General features: G+C 46.8%; 1 protein-coding gene across 1 annotated transcript; it reads right to left on the bottom strand.

Annotated features, from left to right (window-relative positions):
• Window positions 1-22,876: 22,876 nt before the first annotated feature.
• LOC109732719 (uncharacterized) lies at window positions 22,877-23,712 on the bottom strand. Its single transcript, XM_020291905.4, has one exon. The coding sequence runs from the start codon at window positions 23,593-23,595 to the stop codon at window positions 23,086-23,088; it is 510 nt and encodes a 169-aa protein (XP_020147494.1). The 5' UTR covers window positions 23,596-23,712; the 3' UTR covers window positions 22,877-23,085.
• Window positions 23,713-25,494: the final 1,782 nt, after the last annotated feature.

Genomic DNA, 25,494 nt, shown 5'->3' with positions numbered 1-25,494 from the left:
TAAAGGTGACCGGCGGGTGTCTGTCTCTCTCACTTTGTTGAACCGAGTGTGGCTACGCCCGGTCCTTGCGAAGGTTAAAACAGCACCAACTTGACAAACTATCGTTGTGGTTTTGATGCGTAGGTAAGAACGGTTCTTGCTAAGCCCGTAGCAGCCACGTAAAATATGCAACAACAAAGTAGAGGACGTCTAACTTGTTTTTGCAGGGCATGTTGTGATGTGATATGGTCAGGACATGATGTGATATAATGTGTTATATGAGATGATCATGTTTTGTAACCGAGTTATCGGCAACTGGCAGGAGCCATATGGTTGTCGCTTTATTGTGTGAGATGCAATCGCCATGTAATAGTTATACTTTATCACTAAGCGGTAGCGATAGTCGTAAAAGCAATAAGTTGGCGAGACGACAACGATGCTACGATGAAGATCAAGGTGTCGCGCCGGTGACGATGGTGATCATGACGGTGCTTCGGAGATGGAGATCACAAGCACAAGATGATGATGGCCATATCATATCACTTATATTGATTGCATGTGATGTTAATCCTTTATGCATCTTATCTTGCTTTGTTTGACGGTAGCATTATAAGATGACCCTTCACTAAATTATCAAAGTATAAGTGTTCTCCCTGAGTATGCACCGTTGCGAAAGTTCTTCGTGCTGAGACACCACGTGATGATCGGGTGTGATAGGCTCTACGTTCAAATACAACGGGTGCAAAACAGTTGCACACGCGGAATACTCAGGTTAAACTTGACGAGCCTAGCATATAACAGATATGGCCTCGGAACACGGAGACCGAAAGGTCGAGCGTGAATCATATAGTAGATATGATCAACATAGTGATGTTCACCATTGAAACTACTCCATCTCACATGATGATCGGACATGGTTTAGTTGATATGGATCACGTGATCACTTAGAGGATTAGAGGGATGTCTATCTAAGTGGGAGTTCTTAAGTAATATGATTAGTTGAACTTGAATTTATCATGAACTTAGTACCTGATAGTATTTTGCTTGTCTATGTTAATTGTAGATAGATGGCCCGTGCTGTTGTTCCGTTGAATTTTAATGCGTTTCTTGAGAAAAATTATGTTGAAAGATGTTAGTAGCAAAGATGCGGATTGGATCCGTGATCTGAGGATTATCCTCATTGCTGCACAGAAGAATTATGTCCTTGATGCACCGCTAGGTGACAGACCTATTACAGGAGCAGATGCAGACGTTATGAACGTTTGGCTAGCTCAATATGATGACTACTTGATAGTTTAGTGCACCATGCTTAACGGCTTAGAATCGGGACTTCAAAGACGTTTTGAACGTCATGGACCATATGAGATGTTCCAGGAGTTGAAGTTAATATTTCAAGGAAATACCCGAGTTGAGAGATATGAAGTCTCCAACAAGTTCTATAGCTAAAAGATGGAGGAGAATCGCTCAACTAGTGAGCATGTGCTCAGATTGTCTGGGTACTACAATCACTTGAATCAAGTGGGAGTTAATCTTCCAGATAAAATAGTGATTGACAGAATTCTCTAGTCACCATCACCAAGTTAGTAGAACTTCGTGATGAACTATAGTATGTAAGGGATGACGAAAGTAATTCCCGAGCTCTTCGCGATGCTGAAATCGACGAAGGTAGAAATCAAGAAAGAGCATCAAGTGTTGATGGTTAACAAGACCACTAGTTTCAAGAAAAGGGCAAAGGGATAGAAGGGGAACTTCAAGAAGAACGGCAAGCAAGTTGCTGCTCAAGTGAAGAAGCCCAAGTCTGGTCCTAAGCCTGAGACTAAGTGCTTCTACTGCAAAGGGACTGGTCACTGGAAGCGGAACTACCCCAACTATTTGGTGGATAAGAAGGATGGCAAAGTGAACAAAGGTATATTGGATATACATGTTATTGATGTGTACTTTACTAGTGTTTATAGCAACCCCTCGGTATTTGATACTGGTTCAGCTGCTAAGAGTAGTAACTCGAAACGGGAGTTGCAGAATAAACAGAGACTAGTAAAAGGAGAGGTGACGATGTGTGTTGGAAGTAGCTCCAAGATTGATATGATCATCATCGCACACTCCCTATACTTTCGGGATTAGTGTTGAAACTAAATAAGTGTTATTTGGTGTTTGCGTTGAGCATGAATATGATTTGATCATGTTTATTGCAATACGGTTATTCATTTAAGTTAGAGAACAATTGTTGTTCTGTTTACATGAATAAAAACCTTCTATGGTCATACACACCAACAAAAATGGTTTGTTGGATCTCGATCGTAGTGATACACATATTCATAATATTGAAGCCAAAAGATGCAAAGTTAATAATGATAGTGCAACTTATTTGTGGCACTGCTGTTTAGGTCATATTGGTGTAAAGCGCATGAAGAAACTCCATACTGATGGGATTTTGGAATCAATTGATTATGAATCACTTGATGCTTGCGAACCATGCCTCATGGGCAAGATGACTAAAACGCCGTTCTCCGGAACTATGGAGAGAGCAACAGATTTGTTAGAAGTCATACATACAGATGTATGTGGTCCAATGAATATTGAGGCTCGTGGCGGATATCGTTATTTTCTCACCTTCACAGATGATTTGAGCAGATATGGGTATATCTACTTAATAAAACATAAGTCTGAAACATTTGAAAAGTTCATATAATTTCAGAGTGAAGTGGAAAATCATCGTAACAAGAAAAATAAAGTTTCTATGATCTGATCGTAGAGAAGAGTATTTGAGTTACGAGTTTGGCCTTCAGTTAAAACAATGTGAAATAGTTTCACTACTCACGCCACTTGGAACACCACGGTGTAATGGTGTGTCCGAACGTCGTAATCGTACTTTATTAGATATGGTGCGATATATGATGTATCTTACCGATCTACCACTATCGTTTTGGGGTTATGCACTAGAGATAGCTGCATTCACGTTAAATAGGGCACCATCAAAATCCGTTGAGATGACGCCTTATGAACTGAGGTTTAGCAAGAAATCAAAGTTGTCGTTTCTTAAAATTTGGGGTTGCGATGCTTATGTGAAATTTTTTTATCCTGATAAGCTCAAACCCAAATCGGAGAAATGTGTCTTCATAGGATACCCATAGGAGACAGTTGGGTACACCTTCTATCACAGATCCGAAGGCAAGACATTCGTTGCTAAAAATGGATCCTTTCTAGAGAAGGAGTTTCTCTCGAAAGAAGTGAGTGGGAGGAAAGTAGAACTTGATGAGATAACTGTACCTGCTCCCTTATTGGAAAGTAGTTCATCACAGAAATCTATTCCTGTGACTTCTACACCAATTAGTGAGGAAGTTAATGATGATGATCATGTAACTTCAGATCAAGTTACTACCAAACCTCGTAGGTAAACCAGAGTAAGATCCGCACCAGAGTGGTACGGTAATCCTGTTCTGGAGGTTATGTTACTAGACCATGACGAGCCTACGAACTATGAAGAAGCGATGGTGAGGCCAAATTCCGCAAAATGGCTTGAAGCCATGAAATCCGAGATGGGATCCATGTATGAGAACAAAGTATAGACTTTGGTTGACTTGCCCGATGGTCGGCAAGTCATTGAGAATAAATGGATCTTCAAGAAGAAGACTGACGCTGATGGTAATGTTACTGTCTATAAAGCTCGACTTGTTGCGAAAGGTTTTCGACAAGTTCAAGGGATTGACTACGATGAGACCTTCTCACCCGTAGCGATGCTTAAGTCTGTCCGAATCATGTTAGCAATTGCCACATTTTATGATTATGAAATTTGGCAAATGGATGTCAAAACTGCATTCCTGAATGGATTTCTGGAAGAAGAGTTGTATATGATGCAACCAGAAGGTTTTGTCGATCCAAAGGGAGCTAACAAAGTGTGCAAGCTCCAGCGATCCATTTATGGACTGGTGCAAGCCTCTTGGAGTTGGAATAAACGCTTTGATAGTGTGATCAAAGCATTTGATTTTATACAGACTTTTGGAGAAGCCTGTATTTACAAGAAAGTGAGTGGGAGCTCTGTAGCATTTCTGATATTATATGTGGATGACATATTACTGATTGGAAATGATATAGAATTTCTGGATAGCATAAAGGGATACTTGAATAAGAGTTTTTCAATGAAAGACCTCGGTGAAGCTGCGTATATATTGGGCATCAAGATCTATAGAGATAGATCAAGACGCTTAATTGGACTTTCACAAAGCACATACCTTGACAAAGTTTTGAAGAAGTTCAAAATGGATCAAGCAAAGAAAGGATTCTTGCCTGTGTTGCAAGGTGTGAAGTTGAGTAAGACTCAATGCCCGACCACTGCAGAAGATAGAGAGAAGATGAAAGATGTCCCCTATGCTTCAGCCATAGGCTCTATCATGTATGCAATGCTGTGTACCAAACCTGATGTATGCCTTGCTATAAGTCTAGCAGGAAGGTACCAAAGTAATCCAGGAGTGGATCACTGGACAGCGGTCAAGAACATCCTGAAATACCTGAAAAGTACTAAGGATATGTTTCTCGTATATGGAGGTGACAAAGAGCTCATCGTAAATGGTTACGTTGATGCAAGCTTTGACACTGATCCAGACGATTCTAAATCGCAAACCGGATACGTATTTACATTGAACGGTGGAGCTTTCAGTTGGTGCAGTTCTAAACAAAGCGTCGTGGCGGGATCTACATGTGAAGCGGAGTACATAGCTGCTTCGGAAGCAGCAAATGAAGGAGTCTGGATGAAGGAGTTCATATCCGATCTAGGTGTCATACCTAGTGCATCGAGTCCTATGAAAATCTTTTGTGACAATACTGGTGCAATTGCCTTGGCAAAGGAATCCAGATTTCACAAGAGAACCAAGCACATCAAAAGACGCTTCAATTCCATCCGGGATTTAGTCCAGGTGGGAGACATAGAAATTTGCAAGATACATACGGATCTGAATGTTGCAGACCCGTTGACTAAGCCTCTTCCACGAGCAAAACATGATCAGCACCAAGGCTCCATGGGTGTAAGAATCATTACTGTGTAATCTAGATTATTGACTCTAGTGCAAGTGGGAGACTGAAGGAAATATGCCCTAGAGGCAATAATAAAGTATTATTTATTTCCTTGTATCATGATAAATGTTTATTATTCATGCTAGAATTGTATTAACCGGAAACATAATACATGTGTGAATATATAGACAAACAGAGTGTCACTAGTATGCCTCTACTTGACTAGCTCGTTAATCAAAGATGGTTATGTTTCCTAGCCATAGACATAAGTTGTCATTTGATTAACGAGATCACCTCATTAGGAGAATGACGTGATTGACTTGACCCATTACGTTAGCTTAGCACTCGATCGTTTAGTATGTTGCTATTGCTTTCTTCATGACTTATACATGTTCCTATGACTATGAGATTATGCAACTCCCGTTTACCGGAGGAACACTTTGTGTGCTACCAAATGTCACAACGTAAATGGGTGATTATAAAGGTGCTCTACAGGTGTCTCCAAAGGTACTTGTTGGGTTGGCGTATTTCGAGATTAGGATTTGTCACTCCAATTGTCGGAGAGGTATCTCTGGGCCCACTCGGTAATGCACATCACTATAAGCCTTGCAAGCATTGTGACTAATGAGTTAGTTGCGGGATGATGTGTTACGGAACGAGTAAAGAGACTTGCCAGTAACGAGATTGAACTAGGTATCGAGATACCGACGATCAAATCTCGGGCAAGTAACATACCGGTGACAAAGGGAACAACGTATGTTGTTATGCGGTCTGACCGATAAAGATCTTCGTAGAATATGTGGGAGCCAATATGGGCATCCAGGTCCCGCTATTGGTTATTAACCGGAGACGTGTCTCGGTCATGTCTACATAGTTCTCGAACCCGTAGGGTCCGCACGCTTAACGTTACGATGACAGTTTTATTGAGTTTTGATGTACCGAAGGAGTTCGGAGTCCCGGATGAGATCGGGGATATGACGAGGAGTCTCGAAATGGTCGAGACGTAAAGATCGATATATTGGACGACTATATTCGGACTTCGGAAAGGTTTCGAGTGATTCGAGTATTTTTCGGAGTACCGAAGAGTTACGGGAATTCGTATTGGGCCTTAATGGGCCAGACGGGAAAGGAGAGAAAGGCCTCAAAAGGTGGCCGCACCCCTCCCCATGGTCTGGTCCGAATTGGACTAGGGAAGGGGGGCGCACCCTTCCTTCTTTCTCCTTCCCCCTTCCCTTCTCCTACTCCCACAAGGAAAGGAGGAGTCCTACTCCCGGTGGGAGTAGGACTCCCCCCTATGGCGCGCCTCTCCCCTTGGCCGGCTGCCTTCCCCTTGCTCCTTTATATACGGGGGCAGGAGGGCACCCCAGAGACACAACAATTGATTCTTGAGATCTCTTAGCCGTGTGCGGTGCCCCCCTCCACCATATTACACCTCGATAATACCGTTGCGGAGCTTAGGCGAAGCCCTGCGTCGGTGGAACATCATCATCGTCACCACGCCGTCGTGCTGACGAAACTCTCCCTCAACACTCGGCTGGATCGGAGTTCAAGGAACGTCATCGAGATGAACGTGTGTAGAACTCGGAGGTGCCGTACGTTCGGTACTTGATCAGTCGGATCGTGAAGACGTACGACTACATCAACCGCGTTGTGATAACGCTTCCGCTGTCGGTCTACGAGGGTACGTGGACAACACTCTCCCCTCTCGTTGCTATGCATCACCATGATCTTGCGTGTGCGTAGGAATTTTTTTGAAATTACTACATTCCCCAACAGCCACCTGTCCCGGAGGGCCTCATGGGCTGAAGTGGGGAGGGGAACCAGCCACTGGTGGGCTGGTGCGCCCCCCTTGGGCCTCCCCTGCGCCTAGGGTTGGAATCCTTGGGGGTGGGGGGGGGGCGCCCACTTGGCTTGGGGGGCAAGCCACCCCCTTGGCGGCCGCCCCCCCTCAGATGGGATCTCCAGGGGGCCGGCGCCCCCCCAGGACCGCTATATATAGTGGGGGGGGGAGGGAGGGCAGCAAAACCACAGCCCCTGGCGCCTCCCTCTCCCTCCCGTGACACCTCTCCCTCCCGCTTGCGCTTGGCGAAGCCCTGCCGGGATCCCCGCTACTTCCACCACCACGCCGTCGTGCTGCTGGATCTCCATCAACCTCTCCTTTCCCCTTGCTGGATCAAGAAGGAGGAGACGTCGCTGCTCCGTACGTGTGTTGAGCGCGGAGGTGCCGTCCGTTCGGCACTCGGTCATCGGTGATTTGGATCACGACGAGTACGACTCCATCAACCCCGTTCACTTGAACGCTTCCGCTCGCGATCTACAAGGGTATGTAGATGCACTCCTTCCCTCTCGTTGCTAGTAAACTCCATAGATGGATCTTGGTGATGCGTAGAAAATTTTAAATTTCTGCTACGATCCCCAACAGTGGTATCAGAGCCAGGCCTATGCGTAGTTTCTATGCACGAGTAGAACACAAAGCAGTTGTGGGCGTAGATGTTGTCAATTTTTCTTGCCACTACTAGTCTTATCTTGTTTCGGCGGCATTGTGGGATGAAGCGGCCCGGACCGACCTTACACGTACGCTTACGTGAGACAGGTTCCACCGACTGACATGCACTAATTGCATAAGGTGGCTAGCGGGTGTCTGTCTCTCCCACTTTAGTCGGAACGGATTCGATGAAAAGGTCCTTATGAAGGGTAAATAGAAATTGGCATATCACGTTGTGGTTTTACGTAGGTAAGAAACGTTCTTGCTAGAAACCTATAGAAGCCACGTAAAAACATGCAACAACAATTAGAGGACGTCTAACTTGTTTTTGCAGGATGTGCCTTGTGATGTGATATGGCCAAAAGGATGTGATGAATGAGATATATGTGATGTATGAGATTGATCATGTTCTTGTAATAGGAATCACGACTTGCATGTCGATGAGTATGACAACCGGCAGGAGCCATAGGAGTTGTCTTTATTTTTGTATGACCTGCGTGTCATTGAATAATGCCATGTAAATTACTTTACTTTATTGCTAAACACGTTAGCCATAGAAGTAGAAGTAATCATTGGCGTGACAACTTCATGGAGACACGATGATGGAGATCATGATGATGGAGATCATGGTGTCATGCCGGTGACGAAGATGATCATGGCGCCCCGAAGATGGAGATCAAAAGGAGCAAAATGATATTGGCCATATCATGTCACTATTTGATTGCATGTGATGTTTATCATGTTTTACATCTTATTTGCTTAGAACGACGGTAGTAAGTAAGATGATCCCTTATAATAATTTCAAGAAAGTGTTCCCCCTAACTGTGCACCGTTGCGAAGGTTCGTTGTTTCGAAGCACCACGTGATGATCGGGTGTGATAGATTCTAACGTTCGCATACAACGGGTGTTGACGAGCCTAGCATGTACAGACATGGCCTCGGAACACACGCAATACACTTAGGTTGACTTGACGAGCCTAGCATGTACAGACATGGCCTCGGAACACGGAAGACCGAAAGGTCGAGCATGAGTCGTATAGAAGATATGATCAACATGAAGATGTTCACCGATGTTTGACTGGTCCGTCTCACGTGATGATCGGACACGGCCTAGTTGACTCGGATCATGTTTCACTTAGATGACTAGAGGGATGTCTATCTGAGTGGGAGTTCATTGAATAATTTGATTAGATGAACTTAATTATCATGAACTTAGTCTAAAATCTTTACAATATGTCTTGTAGATCAAATGGCCCACGTTGCCCTCAACTTCAACGCGTTCCTAGAGAAAACCAAGCTGAAAGATGATGGCAACAACTATACGGACTGGGTCCGAAACCTGAGGATCATCCTCATAGCTGCCAAGAAATATTATGTCCTAGAAGCACCGCTGGGTGACGCACCCGTCCCAGAGAACCAAGACGTTATGAACGCTTGGCAATCACGTGCTGATGATTACTCCCTCGTTCAGTGCGGCATGCTTTACAGCTTAGAACCGGGGCTCCAAAAGCGTTTTGAGAAACACGGAGCATATGAGATGTTCGAAGAGCTGAAAATGGTTTTCCAAGCTCATGCCCGGGTCGAGAGATATGAAGTCTCCGACAAGTTCTTCAGTTGTAAAATGGAGGAAAATAGTTCTGTCAGTGAGCACATACTCAAAATGTCTGGGTTACACAACCGCTTGTCTCAGCTGGGAGTTAATCTCCCGGATGACGCAGTCATTGACAGAATCCTTCAGTCGCTTCCACCGAGCTACAAGAGCTTTGTGATGAACTTCAATATGCAGGGGATGGAAAAAACCATTCCCGAGGTATATTCAATGCTGAAATCAGCGAAGGTGGAGATCAAAAAGGAACATCAAGTGTTGATGGTGAATAAAACCACTAAGTTCAAGAAAGGCAAGGGTAAGAAGAACTTCAAGAAGGACGGCAAGGGAGTTGCCGCGCCCGGTAAGTCAGTTGCCGGGAAGAAGTCAAAGAATGGACCCAAGCCTGTGACTGAGTGCTTTTATTGCAACGGAAGTGGTCACTGGAAGCGGAACTGCCCCAAATACTTAGCGGACAAGAAGGCCGGCAACACCAAAGGTATATGTGATATACATGTAATTGATGTGTACCTTACCAGTACTCGTAGTAGCTCCTGGGTATTTGATACCGGTGCGGTTGCTCATATTTGTAACTCAACAGGAGCTGCGGAATAAGCGGAGACTGGCGAAGGATGAGGTGACGATGCGCGTCGGGAATGGTTCCAAGGTCGATGTGATCGCCGTCGGCACACTGCCTCTACATTTACCTACGGGATTAGTTTTAAACATCAATAATTGTTATTTAGTGCCAGCTTTGAGCATGAACATTGTATCAGGATCTCGTTTAATTCGAGACGGCTACTCATTTAAATTCGAGAATAATGGTTGTTCTATTTATATGAGAGATATGTTTTATGGTCATGCCCCGCTGGTCAATGGTTTATTCTTAATGAATCTCGAACATGATGTTACACATATTCATAGTGTGAATACCAAAAGATGTAAAGTTGATAACGATAGTCCCACATACTTGTGGCACTACCGCCTTGGTCACATTGGTGTCAAACGCATAAAGAAGCTCCATGCAGATGGACTTTTGGAGTCTCTTGATTACGAATCATTTGACACGTGCGAACCATGCCTCATGGGTAAGATGACCAAGACTCCGTTCTCCGGAACAATGGAGCGAGCAACCAACTTATTGGAAATCATACATACTGATGTGTGCGGTCCAATGTGTTGGGGAACATAGTAATTTCAAAAAAATTCCTACGCACACGCAAGATCATGGTGATGCATAGCAACGAGAGGGGAGAGTGTTGTCCACGTACCCTCGTAGACCGACAGCGGAAGCGTTATCACAACGCGGTTGATGTAGTCGTACGTCTTCACGATCCGACCGATCAAGTACCGAACGTACGACACCTACGAGTTCTACACACGTTCAGCTCGATGACGTCCCTCGAACTCCGATCCAGCCGAGTGTTGAGGGAGAGTTTCGTCAGCACGACGGCGTGGTGACGATGATGATGTTCTACCGACGCAGGGCTTCGCCTAAGCTCCGCAACGGTATTATCGAGGTGTAATATGGTGGAGGGGGGCACCGCACACGGCTAAGAGATCTCAAGGATCAATTGTTGTGTCTCTGGGGTGCCCCCCTGCCCCCGTATATAAAGGAGCAAGGGGGAGGCAGCCGGCCAAGGGGAGAGGCGCGCCATAGGGGGGAGTCCTACTCCCACCGGGACTAGGACTCCTCCTTTCCTTGTGGGGGTAGGAGAAGGGAAGGGGGAAGGAGAAAGAAGGAAGGGTGCGCCCCCCTTCCCTAGTCCAATTCGGACCAGACCATGGGGAGGGGTGCGGCCACCTTTTGAGGCCTTTCTCTCCTTTTCCGTATGGCCCATTAAGGCCCAATACGAATTCCCGTAACTCTCCGTTACTCCGGAAAATACCCGAATCACTCGGAACCTTTCCGAAGTCCGAATATAGTCGTCCAATATATCGATCTTTACGTCTCGACCATTTCGAGACTCCTCGTCATATCCCCGATCTCATCCGGGACTCCGAACTCCTTCGGTACATCAAAACTCAATAAAACTGTCATCGTAACGTTAAGCGTGCGGACCCTACGGGTTCGAGAACTATGTAGACATGACCGAGACACGTCTCCGGTCAATAACCAATAACGGGACCTGGATGCCCATATTGGCTCCCACATATTCTACGAAGATCTTTATCGGTCAGACCTCATAACAACATACGTTGTTCCCTTTGTCACCGGTATGTTACTTGCCCGAGATTTGATCGTCGGTATCTCGATACCTAGTTCAATCTCGTTACCGGCAAGTCTCTTTACTCGTTCCGTAACACATCATCCCGCAACTAACTCATTAGTCACAATGCTTGCAAGGCTTATAGTGATGTGCATTACCGAGTGGGCCCAGAGATACCTCTCCGACAATTGGAGTGACAAATCCTAATCTCGAAATACGCCAACCCAACAAGTACCTTTGGAGACACCTGTAGAGCACCTTTATAATCACCCATTTACGTTGTGACGTTTGGTAGCACACAAAGTGTTCCTCCGGTAAACGGGAGTTGCATAATCTCATAGTCATAGGAACATGTATAAGTCATGAAGAAAGCAATAGCAACATACTAAACGATCGAGTGCTAAGCTAACGTAATGGGTCAAGTCAATCACGTCATTCTCCTAATGAGGTGATCTCGTTAATCAAATGACAACTTATGTCTATGGCTAGGAAACATAACCATCTTTGATTAACGAGCTAGTCAAGTAGAGGCATACTAGTGACACTCTGTTTGTCTATATATTCACACATGTATTATGTTTCCGGTTAATACAATTCTAGCATGAATAATAAACATTTATCATGATACAAGGAAATAAGTAATACTTTATTATTGCCTCTAGGGCATATTTCCTTCACAATGAGTGTTGAGGCTCGCGGTGGCTATCGTTATGTTCTCACTCTCACTGATGACTTAAGTAGATATGGGTATGTCTACCTAATGAAACACAAATTTGAAACCTTTGAAAAGTTCAAGGAATTTCAGAGTGAGGTTGAGAATCAACGTGACAGAAAAATAAAGTTCTTACGATCAGATGGTGGGGGAGAATATTTAAGTCATGAATTTGGTACACACTTAAGGAAATGTGGAATCGTTTCACAACTCACGCCGCCTGGAACACCTCAGCGAAATGGTTTGTCCGAACGTCGTAATCGCACTCTATTGGATATGGTGCGATCTATGATGTCTATTACCGATCTACCGCTCTCATTTTGGGGCTATGCTTTAGAGACTGCCGCATTCACTTTAAATAGGGCTCCGTCGAAATCCGTTGAGACGACACCGTATGAATTATGGTTTGGGAAGAAACCTAAGCTGTCATTTCTAAAAGTTTGGGGATGCGATGCCTATGTCAAGAAACTTCAACCTGAAAAGCTCGGACCCAAGTCGGAAAAATGCGTCTTCATAGGATACCCTAAGGAAACCATTGGGTATACCTTCTACCTCAGATCCGAAGGCAAAATCTTTGTTGCCAAGAACGGGTCCTTTCTGGAGAAAGAGTTTCTCTCGAAAGAAGTGAGTGGGAGGAAAGTGGAACTTGATGAGGTGACAGTCACCCCTTCCGAACCGGAAAGTAGCGCAGCGCGGGAAGATGTTCCTGTGGTGCCTACACCGACTGGGGAGGAAGTTAATGATGATGATCATGAAGCTTCGGATCAAGTTACTGCTGAACTTCGTAGGTCCACAAGGACACGTTCCGCACCAGAGTGGTACGACAACCCTGTCCTGGAAATCATGTTGTTAGACAACGGTGAACCTTCGAACTATGAAGAAGCAATGGCGGGCCCAGATTCCGACAAATGGCTAGAAGCCATGAAATCCGAGATAGGATCCATGTATGAAAACGAAGTCTGGACTTGGACTGACTTGCCCGATGATCGGCGAGCCATAGAAAATAAATGGATCTTTAAGAAGAAGACAGACGCAGATGGTAATGTGACCATCTATAAGGCTCGACTTGTCGCTAAGGGTTATCGACAAGTTCAAGGGGTTGACTACGATGAGACTTTCTCACCCGTAGCGAAGCTGAAGACCGTCTGAATCATGTTAGCAATTGCCGCATTCTATGATTATGAGATATGGCAAATGGACGTCAAAACGGCATTCCTTAACGGCTTTCTTAAGGAAGAATTGTATATGATGCAGCCGGAAGGTTTTGTCGATCCTAAGAATGCTGACAAAGTATGCAAGCTCCAGCGCTCAATCTATGGGCTGGTGCAAGCATCTCGGAGTTGGAACATTCACTTTGATAAGATGATCAAAGCGTTTGGGTTTACACAGACTTATGGAGAAGCCTGTGTTTACAAGAAAGTGAGTGGGAGCTCTGTAGCATTTCTCATATTATATGTGGATGACATACTGTTGATGGGAAATGATATAGAATTCTTGGAAAGTATAAAGGCCTACTTGAATAAGTGTTTTTCAATGAAGGACCTTGGAGAAGCTGCTTATATATTAGGCATCAAGATCTATAGAGATAGATCAAGACGCCTCATTGGTCTTTCACAGAGTACGTACCTTGACAAGATATTGAAGAAGTTCAATATGGATCAGTCCAAGAAGGGGTTCTTGCCTGTATTGCAAGGTGTGCAATTGAGCACGGCCCAATGCCCGACCACGACAGAAGATAGAGAAAAGATGAGTGTCATCCCCTATGCCTCGGCCATAGGGTCTATTATGTATGCCATGCTGTGTACCAGACCTAATGTAAACCTTGCCGTAAGTTTGGTAGGAAGGTACCAAAGTAATCCCGACATGGAACACTGGACAGCGGTCAAGAATATCCTGAAGTACCTAAAGAGGACTAAGGATATTTTTCTCGTTTATGGAGGTGACGAAGAGCTCGTCGTAAAGGGTTACGTCGATGCTAGCTTCGACACAGATCTGGATGACTCTAAGTCACAAACCGGATACGTGTATATTTTGAATGGAGGGGCAGTAAGCTGGTGCAGTTGCAAGCAAAGCGTCGTGGCGGGATCTACATGTGAAACAGAGTACATGGCGGCCTTAGAGGCAACACAGGAAGCAATCTGGATAAAGGAGTTCATTACCGACCTAGGGGTGATTCCCAATGCGTCGGGCCCGATGACTCTCTTCTGTGACAACACTGGAGCTATTGCCCTTGCCAAGGAGCCCTGGTTTCACAGAAAGACCAGGCATATCAAGCGTCGCTTCAACTCCATTCGTGAAAGTGTTCAAAATGGAGACATAGATATTTGTAAAGTACATACGGACCTGAATGTAGCAGATCCGTTGACTAAACCTCTCCCTAGAGCAAAACATGATCAACACCAGAACTCTATGGGTGTTCAATTCATCACAATGTAACTAGATTATTGACTCTAGTGCAAGTGGGAGACTGTTGGAAAAATGCCCTAGAGGCAATAATAAAATGGTTATTATTATATTTCCTTGTTCATGATAATTGTCTATTGTTCATGCTATAATTGTGTTATCCGGAAATCGTAATACATGTGTGGATACATAGACCACAACGTGTCCCTAGTAAGCCTCTAGTTGACTAGCTCGTTGATCAACAAATAGTCATGGTTTCCTGACTATGGACATTGGATGTCATTGATAACGGGATCACATCATTAGGAGAATGATGTGATGGACAAGACCCAATCCTAAGCATAGCACAAAAGATCGTGTAGTTCGTTTGCTAGAGCTTTTCCAATGTCAAGTATCATTTCCTTATACCATGAGATCGTGCAACTCCCGGATGCCGTAGGAGTGCTTTGGGTGTACCAAACGTCACAACATAACTGGGTGACTATAAAGGTGCACTACGGGTATCTCTGAAAGTGTCTGTTGGGTTGGCACGGATCGAGACTGGGATTTGTCACTCCATATGACGGAGAGGTATCTCTGGGCCCACTCGGTAATGCATCATCATAATGAGCTCAATGTGACCAAGTGTCTGGTCACGGGATCATGCATTACGGTACGAGTAAAGTGACTTGCCGGTAACGAGATTGAACAAGGTATTGGGATACCGACGATCGAATCTCGGGCAAGTAACGTACCGATTGACAAAGGGAATTGTATACGGGATTGATTGAATCCTCGACATCGTGGTTCATCCGATGAGATCATCGTGGAACATGTGGGAGCCAACATGGGTATCCAGATCCCGCTGTTGGTTATTGACCGGAGAGTCGTCTCGGTCATGTCTGCATGTCTCCCGAACCCGTAGGGTCTACACACTTAAGGTTCGGTGACGCTAGGGTTGTAGAGATATTAGTATGCGGAAACCCGAAAGTTGTTTGGAGTCCCGGATGAGATCCCGGACGTCACGAGGAGTTCCGGAATGGTCCGGAGGAGAAGAATTATATATAGGAAGTCCAGTTTCGGCCACCGGGAAAGTTTCGGGGGTTACCGGTATTGTACCGGGACCACCGGAAGGGTCCCGGGGGTCCACCGGGTGGGGCCACCTGTCCCGGAGGGCCTCATGGGCTGAAGTGGGGAGGGGAACCAGCCACTGGTGGGCTGGTGCACCCCCCTTGGGCCTCCCCTGCGCCTAGGGTTGGAAACCCTGGGGGTGGGGGGCCGCCCACTTGGCTTGGGGGGCAAGCCACCCCCTTGGCCGCCCCCCCCCCCCTCAGATGGGATCTCCAGGGGGCCGGCGCCCCCCCAGGACCCCTATATATAGTGGGGGGGGGAGGGAGGGCAGCAAAACCACAGCCCCTGGCGCCTCCCTCTCCCTCCCGTGACACCTCTGCCTCCCGCTTGCGCTTGGCGAAGCCCTGCCGGGATCCCCGCTACTTCCACCACCACGCCGTCGTGCTGCTGGATCTCCATCAACCTCTCCTTTCCCCTTGCTGGATCAAGAAGGAGGAGACGTCACTGCTCCGTACGTGTGTTGAACGCGGAGGTGCCGTCCGTTCGGCACTCGGTCATCGGTGATTTGGATCACGACGAGTACGACTCCATCAACCCCGTTCACTTGAACGCTTCCGCTCGCGATCTACAAGGGTATGTAGATGCACTCCTTCCCTCTCGTTGCTAGTAAACTCCATAGATGGATCTTGGTGATGCGTAGAAAATTTTAAATTTCTGCTACGATCCCTAACAAAAACCCACCTGAGCCCAGACCGATCCACCAGAAATCTAATCCGACCGAATTCCGAAAGATCCCCCGGAGACACATATCCCCACGCCTTCTGCCAGCGAAAACACACCAATAGATGGGGATATGGCGGGGAGAACATTATTCCTACCCTGTTCGCTATCAAGATTCCGCATTCCGCTACACGGACCCCAATTCGCAACATGTCAGTTATCCGGTATTTAAAAGATTGCAGTGTGGCAACGCTCTCGCTTCATCGCCCCACACCAAAGACGAAGAGTTCCTTAAGAAAACATGAAAAAAATCACGCATGTCGCTATACAGATCTGATGTCAAGCTCGCCGACATGTAGAACCGTGCACATGCCAGACCATTGATGAACCTCTCCGCGCTAGATCCTCTGGCCTGTTGGAAATATGAGCAATTTACCGAATGATTTTATTAATAGAAATACTAGATAAACATGACTATTATAGCATGGATAAAACAAGTCATGCAATCTTACATAGAGAAGGTAAATGACATCTGCAAAAACCTTATCACCCTTCTTCCGTACATGACTCAAATGAAGAGAGGGAGACGAAGTGAAACGGCCAGCAGCCGAAGGGATGTGCCGTTCACATTCAGCGTCTCGGCTCGGCTCATTCCCGCAACCCGCGACGCGTCGTGGCGGCAGAGGAGGAGCGCGCGTGAATGTCCCTCTTATTCTCATGCTCATACATATGGGGAAACAACCTGCCTTATAAGGAGGTCCAACTCCCACCAAACTAGCAATGTGGGACTAAATTTTGGTTCCACCTTTTGTCTTACACGAATGGGCTGCGTGGACCTCTAGAATTTATTAGGAATTCTGAAACTGCTATTGGTCCGGCCCAAAATAGACAAAATTCCAACATGTCCGCTGCGGGCTTCATCAACTCCGCTATCGCGCACCCGCCAACAAAGGCCACCACTCGAGCACACACCTCCTTCGCCGTCCCACAACAACCCTCTAGCAACTCCACAGCAAGCACCTGGATCCAGACCTCCCTGCCGCCGCGGCCGCCTCGCGTAATCGTAGTACACTACATTTTACCTCCCTTCTGCTGAAACGATAGAAACGAAGTGACACAAAATGCTAGTGACACACTCCTATTGTTTACTGAGCCAACGTCGATGGTTACAATTCAAATTTGAGGGCGTGGGAGACAGCGAGCGGCCACAAATGTTCATATTCGACCTGATCAAGTCATATGATGTTTCCTGTGGAATTGGTCTCTGTCAGCTAGGTAGAGTACGTGCCACGGACCGCACACACGATTTGACAGCTTCCCTGGTTCATTGGAAGACCCTTTTCGGTTTCCTTGGTTTTGCACTAGGCTGGACCGAGCGCCCAAAGAGAAGCACCAAAGCTGCGCCGTCGGTCCAGGTTACATGCATGGACATGCCACATGCGAGCGCGCGAGACCAAAGTTCGTTCCTCCAACTAGTCTTTTCCCCCCTCGTTCGCTTGCAAGGACAGCAAGTGTTACACCTTCTGGTTATAAATTTGGCCCCGCGTCCGTCCACGGCGCAGAGGAACCAATTCGCGGACATGAATACGGAAACCGGCCATCTAACCTACCCGCGTACAATTGAAATCGCATTTGAATAGATCGGACGAAAATTCATGCAAACGCGATGGAATTCATGAAAGTTCGGTTATAAAATAACACAAATCGTCCTTACATAGCACATAAATAAGTGTAGTACAACAATAGTTCAAATTCAACGAGATTAACCAGATATGCAACGTGTTTTTCATGATCAGATCATGTCGTCCCACACATACTGTCCCTTTTACTTCATCCCAAAGTGTATGTACCTAAATGGTCATCCCTCTATCCCATGGTACATCGCGGCAACGCGTACGGCCTACATAATGTGTAGAGCAACATTGAGTGATGAATGATTCAACCGACAAAATGAACAAGAAAAAGCAAAACTTATGATCTCCCCCACTGCCGCGCGCAATGGCCACCTTTCCTCTAGCCTAGCAACCACGTCACAAAACTTGGTGATGGTGGTGTGGATGGGTACTATCGATACGATATTGACCTCACAGTGCGTTGTTGCATCATGTGCATGTCGTAGGGCACAATGTGCTTTCGCGTGTGAAACGAATCATGCACGCGCTGCCAGAAGAGCCCCCTTTTGTGCCTGCCTACAAAATCCGCGAATACGGCCAACCACGCATCACATAACAACTCATCCTCCATGGTTGAGTACCCCCGCCATCCTTCTTACTCTAAAAAAAAGACATGGCGTTCGAAAATTAGCTCAATGGCATTTGACCGAACATCTCTCGGGCGTGGTGTCTGCCATGGACGTCGTCGACAGGGGAGGATGAGTGTACCTTGCTAGGGACGGCTCCTCGGTGCATGACGCCGTCGTAAAAGTTGAATGGATGCGTCGGTGCTGGTTGCACAGGTCCGGCAATGCCTTTGTGGCGGCCGGAGAGGTACAACGGCGTCGTCGGAGGAGGGTGAGGATGCAAAGTAAGGGGGAGAAGGGACGGATTTGAAGAAAATGGGGCCAGGAGGGGGAATTTAGTGGGCTGGGGGTGTCGGAGTCCTACATGGCTGCTGGCTGGACTCCCGCAAAGCCCCCTGCTTCCAATTTGCGGGAAAACGTGCGTCTGGACTGCTCGCCGGGCTGATACATGCCTGCGTTGGATGATAGAACACGCTCGGACTGGGTGATCTAGAGGTATGCGGGCGGATTGAGGGTCGGCGTTGAAGATGCCCTGGTAGGTTAAAAATGAGGGTGCAATATTTCTACTGAAGTTGGTGGGGTAAAAAGGAGAGTGCAATATTTCTACTGAAGTTGGTGGGGTAAAGAAAAGAGTGCAATATTTCTACTGAAGTTGGTGGTCAGCGGTTTGGCTTTGGCCTCGCAGTTGCAGGCTTGCAGCTCGCACCGCCACAGACGCATTACTATCTAGCCTTGGATCGAATCGACTGGCACATCAGTCAGCGCGTACGGACGGCGCGGCGCCTTGCCCGCTAGCTGGCCGTGGGTCGAACGGCCGTACGGCGTCGGCAACAGCGGAACCACTCCGTGTTTAAATACTGTTTGCTACGCGGTGACGCTGCCGCGTCGGTGCCGCCATGGCGGCGCATTCGTCTACGAGTTCGGCACCGCGTCTACAACTTGCTTACATCGAGTCACACTCACGCCAATGTGATCGGTTTTCCCATGTCAGTGTCCAACTGTCCAAGCCTCCTGGAACGCCGTGTCGCCGACGAGCACTAGGGTTTTCTATGTGGTGCCCATGTTCACATAGCCTTGCCCATTGGCGCTCGTTTGAGATTTTCTCTAGATTTATTTAAAATAAAAACTCCAATGCCTAGTTTCCTTTCCTTCTCGAACTATCAAAAAATCTATATTAATCAAGCACTATCATTATAACCTCTGAAAGTAATATCCATAATCGCTGATGGTTTGTTGATGCTACCATCGCTCATTACTATTAGTCGCCCGCCCGTGTCGATGAGGAACACGAGCATAACAAATCTAGGATTGCACAAAACGTAGCATCAACAACCGTTGCTGATGCAGAGCACCCCATGAACATCACCATGGACTCTACACCAACACCCCAAGTGCCAAGAGGCCCGATGACTAGAGCACGCGCATGCATCATCAAAATCGAGGTGAATTCACTCCTCTTCGAACTCCATATGCATTTGAGTGAGACATGGCTACTACCTCAAGCCAGAATGCTATGCATGGTTAGGTGTAAAAAGTATGAAGGACGTGAGGCACAATGGAGACCGGGACGGAGGCACGGAGTGGAAGGACGAAGGCCCGAAGACAAGAGCAACCAAAGAAAATCTTCCAAACTGAACTATTGCAATTGCTCTCTTCTCTCTATTCCTTGTATCTCCTCTTTGAGGAACAAAAACCCTAGTGGAAAAAGGATTCCACTTGGATCTTCAAGGCCTCCTTCAGGAGAAGGATTCCCCAAGTGAATCACCATGACCTTCATCAACCCTAGTGGATTTGGAGAAGACTACCCTCAAGACCTCATCTTCCTTTGTGGGAGTGGAAAGAACTACCATAGGTACTTATCGTGCTCTAGTTATTTATGGATCTTGTGTGGATTTGTGGACAAAGAGCATGTGTGGTCGAATCTTGTCTTTGAGTGTTTGTCCCCTTTGATTCTTGAGTGTTCCTCTTTATCAACCTCTAAGTTGTGAAAGATTGGGCAACCAAGGGCTTGGCCCCTACATCAACTGCCCAAGTGTCAGGATACAATTTAATTGATATCACAAGTAAATATAAAAGCACCTCCAAAATATAATACAATACATAGCGAGAAAAAAATAAAATTGACTAAGATATTTACATCACCATGTATGACAAATTTCCTTAAACCCACCATTAACTTCAAGATGAAACAATTGTATTGTTGTCACCTTTCACATGCATACATATGCTAGTGTACTATCGTATTTCTTCATAATACTCCCGTTCTATTCACACCGAGGAAGAGAACATCAAGTATCACATGCACCTCTATACCTATGTACTATCATGAAAGGTTGTTGGGATCAGGTTCTCCGTCATGCTTGTAGTGATCATTACTTCAAAGAATTTCTGCACGCCGCAATTGATTGACACGATGAGGCCGCCTCCGAGTAGGACACGTAACATGGACTGGAAGTAGCTTTTGCCGCCCAAATAGTTGCTCGTGACGCCTAAGCCGGCATGGCCGATGGAGCGTAATCATCCATGCCCTCCTAAGATAGTTGGAACCAATAGTAGTTTGGCCCCGACAGTGAAGGCATGGGCGAACGCGGCCACTTCTAGCACATGTAGCTTCTTCCCTCTATCTTTATGCACGTAGACAACCAACACTCTATGATGGTAATGGTGTAGACTCCGACAACAAGAGCTGAAACGCTACATAGGAACATCGCTTGGAAATTGAGCGGAGAGCTTAGTCCGACCATGATGGAGGAGACCGTCATACGGGGTAGAGCTAGTCTTAACATTTTGGCGGCCCTACTGCGAATTTACAATTTACATGTGATTATTTTATACAAATAATGATTAGAAGGTACATGTATGGAACGTCAAATAACTATTGAGAAAACTAGTATGGTGTTGTGCATGGGAGGGGGGCAAATGTCCCCCTAATATAAGGTATTAGTTATCCATTAGAAAGTCATCTTTTATTTAGTGTTAATGTCATGTTCTGCAAAAGACATTTTCAATAATGTATTTGTTGGCATGGTCTAGGATCATCTCTGTCACGCGGTCGTGGATGGCGCTCTGCCTAGCCACTGCGCACACACCTCACCCACAAATTGCTCCTTAGATGTTGGAAATTTTTATGGTGGTTGGCCTGTATGAATGTGAGTTACCTAGGGCATTTCGAACGCCAAGCCGCAAATATCTCTGATATATGTCCGCTTTTATGTCCGGACGTGGTCCATGGACATGATGCAGGCAGAAGCCATCCAATGCTAACCACAAAGTATCTGGTTGGGAGGAGAAAACATACTATGCAATTGGTAGGATATTTGTGGTTTAATGACCCGTTGGAAGGAGAGAGGAGAGGGGGGCCATGCACGTGAGGTTAGGGACCATTCATGTGATTGGTCAACTGCATGTCTGGCCTTCCACAAACCCCGTCCCCCATTTGTTTCTTGCATACCGAAATCCGTAATCCGGACTGCTAAGCGGACATACAGATGTTCCTGTTGGATAGCAAAAATGATCCAAACACTTATGATTCAGACATATAGTGAAGGTTTGAGGTATGTCTTGAAGATGCCCTCACTACATGCATGTCCTTTGATCGCGTGGAACAGTGGATGCCTCAGGCGTGCTCCGACATGGTTTTATAGAGCCTTCATGCCTTTGTGAAACTGTCTGTTATCGATCAATCATGAATCAATGGAACGGTGGATGCCTTATGCGTGCGCGACATGGTTTTATAGAGCCTTCATGCCTTTGTGAAATACTGTGCTATCGGGCGATCATGAATCATTGTCAGCGACCAATAATGTTCTTTTCTTGATATTGTTCTTTTTTGTAGACGTCAAGGTTTTTCTTTTTATACGCAATACAAACGCAGATACTTACATACGTTCATCCTTATAAATGCATACGCGCATATTCTATGTCCATGAGCATCCCTGATATATTGAGCCGGCACAACATTCTGAGATTGATGAAGTCACCACATGCGCCTATTGGTCGACGGGAACGTCTCGTTGCATTAAACGGACATCGTCGAAAAACATGAAATAAATCCAAGAAAATATGAGCACTAGTGCCAAGTCTACGACTTAATACCTGGTATGTCAGTTCCACCATAAAAAACCCGACCATCCGAGCAACACTGAGTTCGCCTATATACGTCAAGATAAACATGTTGGCAAATGATAGGGCAGTCGCTGCTGCAGCCAGCTGTGTCTGCAATATTTCAAAATTCATGATTACTTTTTAAAATTTGAGAATATTTTTGAATCGACAAATATTTTTCAAATTCATGAACTTCTTTTAAATCATGATTTATGTTTTCAAATGCGTGAACATTTTTTGAATCCGTAAACTTAAAAAAAATCATGAAAACATTCAAACTCATGAATATTTTTTCTAATTCATGAACTTCTTCAAATCTAAGAAAACCAAGCCTGTTTTTTTCTGTGCTGGTGGAGTCTTTCTTTCCAGAAGATAGAGCAAGAAAAAAGCCACATGCAAAGTACCGAGCGTCTCTAGAATTTGTGTAGTCGTATAGCCGGATCACGCAAAACTTTGGCAAATAGTTGTACCAAGCAAGAACTAACACAAGTCTCCTTGAAATATGTACAGACCATTGATCTAATTAACTGTCGATCACGCCGAACAGGGGATTGAACCGGAAAAATGGTCGCAGACAAAAGGCAGAACTAGCTAGAATACGATCCACTTCGTGGCAGCTGCGCTGCTCCCGTCCGCGGCCTCGATCGTCCTGGAGTGCGCCAGCGAGCATCCGTCGACGGCCTTCTTGCCCCCCGTCGCCGCGCGCAGCAGCTTCGTCCAGAAGCTCGTCGCCGGCCTCTCCCTCCTCCTGCTCATCACCAGCACCGCCTCGTCGCCGTCCACGGCCACCACCCGCTCGTGCCGCATCAGCAGCGACGGCCTCGCGGCGCGCCTGATCTCCCGGTGGAACCCGGGGCTCGCGGACCCCGACGACGCGCCGGTGGACGCCTCCGTGGACGACGCCTCCGAGTCCGAGTCCGAGCAGCAGGAGGAGCGAGAAGCCGCCTCCCCGCGCGCGACGACGGACGGCAGCGACGCCGAGGGCGAGAGGCCGGACAGGCGCTCCCGCAGGCAGAGCGGGCACACCCCGGGCGCGCCCTGGCGCCAGTGCCGCCGGCACGCCGCGCCGTCAACCTTGCTCGGCTTCTTGCCCATCGCCATCCGCGCCAGTAGGATCGACCACGGGATGTCACGGCCCGTCAGCGAGTTCTTCAGGTAGAGTAGTAGTAGTTGTCGTTGTTGTTTGTGCGTCAGGGCGCGGATGTACGTGTGTGCATATATATACTACTCCCGTTGGGTCAGGTGCCGTTGGGCTGCGCGCGGTGAGCTTCGTGGATATTGCGTGGCGATCGGGATGGAAATAAGCTAGCTGGCCATGGCGTACGGAGCTTGGCTGGGTCCTGGCTGGCGGCGCGTGCGCGCGGGAGGGCCGGGATGTTCCTCCCACCGGCAGCGGCACGGTGGCGGTGGCAGCCATGCACGGCTTTGTTTTTGTTCCTTTTCACTTTTGAATCTTTTTTCTTCTCTTTGTAAAAAAGGGAGGTCTTTTTGGAAGCTTCCCGCCGGGGATCTGGGATGGCACGAGAGGGATATTCATTCATATCCACGGCGGCCGGCGGGGAGTTTTCGCTCCGTTATCGCCGCCTCTTGTTGGGTTGCTTTCCATTTGACTCTGGGCAGTGGCGGACCAAAGGAGATGTGCCAATAGCAATAGGGATATGGATCACCGCACAACCGTGACGTTGATGGTTGAGTGTGTTCGTGCGCTGTTGCACTTGCACTGGCACTGCCACTGCACCTGCCGGCAGGGAGCCGGAGAAACTGCTGCGTTGGTTAAATGACGGGGACGTGACGGTGCCCATCGAGGAACACATGAAACGGTGCTGTTCAATAATTTGCTGCTTCAAGGCTGGAAAATACACCATCCGTCCCATATTAATTGTCGCTGAAATGCATGTATCTACATGTATTTCAATACTACAGTACACATCCATTTTGAGCAAGGAGATAGTACTCCCTCGTCCCGAATTACTTGTCTTAGATTTATTTAGATTTGGATATATTTAGACGTGTTTTAGTATCAGATACTATATGATAAATAATTTGAAACGAAGGTAATAGTACACTACGGTTCACCTTCTTTTTCCGTCGACTACGAGGCACCTACGGTGTCTTCGTAAAATCTCAAAATGATATGCCGGCTCAGTCTCTCGGAGATGCTCATAGGATAGGGTGTACGTGTATGCGTTCATATGGATAAGTGTATGCGCCTATACATGAGCGTTTGTGTCTGTGCTGATGTTCAAAAAAAAGCTAACCTTTTTTCTTGTGCTGGAACGGTAGAAACGAAGTGGCAGAAAAGATAAATAACACACTCGTATTGTTTGCTGAACGAACGTCGATGGTTGCGACTTTTTTCTTTGTCAAACTAGAGGGGCGGCGGAGACAGCGAGCGGCGAAAATGCTAGTTTCCGACCTGATCTATCCATATGATGTTTTCTGTGGAATTGGTCTCTGCTAGGTACGTACGTTCGACGGACCGCACGGCACGATTTGACAGCTTCCATGGTTTCCCTGGTTTCGGTCTAGGCCCAAAAGAAGCACGAAAGTTGCGCCACAGGTCCAGGTTACATGGATGCACATGTGCGCGCGCGAGACCAAAGTTGGTTTGTGTTTTACTTGTGCCATTCACCAATGCCCATGCCCATGTTTGCTTGCTTCGCTCGTGCACGCCAAGTATCTACGGCACACTTGCCACATAACAAGTTTTGCACGTGAGGTGGGTAAACTGGATGATGGGTTTTAGTGCATCTCCAACATCGACCTTCAAATCTCCGCGACCATTTGGATCGTGCTGTCTGAATCGTGAAAGCCATTTAACGTCGATCTGTATCGGTCCGAACGCGATTTCTCCCGTAAACCGAAGCTAAAAATGGGGAAGATTTGCGGGAGTCCGGACCGATCTCGCTTCTGACCGCCCTGACCCATCAAAAATCCCTCCCCCCTTCCTCCCCACACGCGCATCCCCTCCAGCGCCATCTGCCCGGATTCATGTCGTTG

Source organism: Aegilops tauschii, chromosome 6, assembly GCF_002575655.3.
Source record: "Aegilops tauschii subsp. strangulata cultivar AL8/78 chromosome 6, Aet v6.0, whole genome shotgun sequence".
NCBI classification, from domain to species: Eukaryota; Viridiplantae; Streptophyta; class Magnoliopsida; order Poales; family Poaceae; genus Aegilops; species Aegilops tauschii.
Note: the sequence above shows the minus strand (reverse complement) of the source record. Positions and strands in the feature narration are given on the sequence as shown.

Bases quoted from the DNA above. Each gene is read 5' to 3' on its own strand.
- LOC109732719 (XM_020291905.4), bottom strand. From the start codon at position 23,595: ATGGCGATGGGCAAGAAGCCGAGCAAGGTTGACGGCGCGGCGTGCCGG.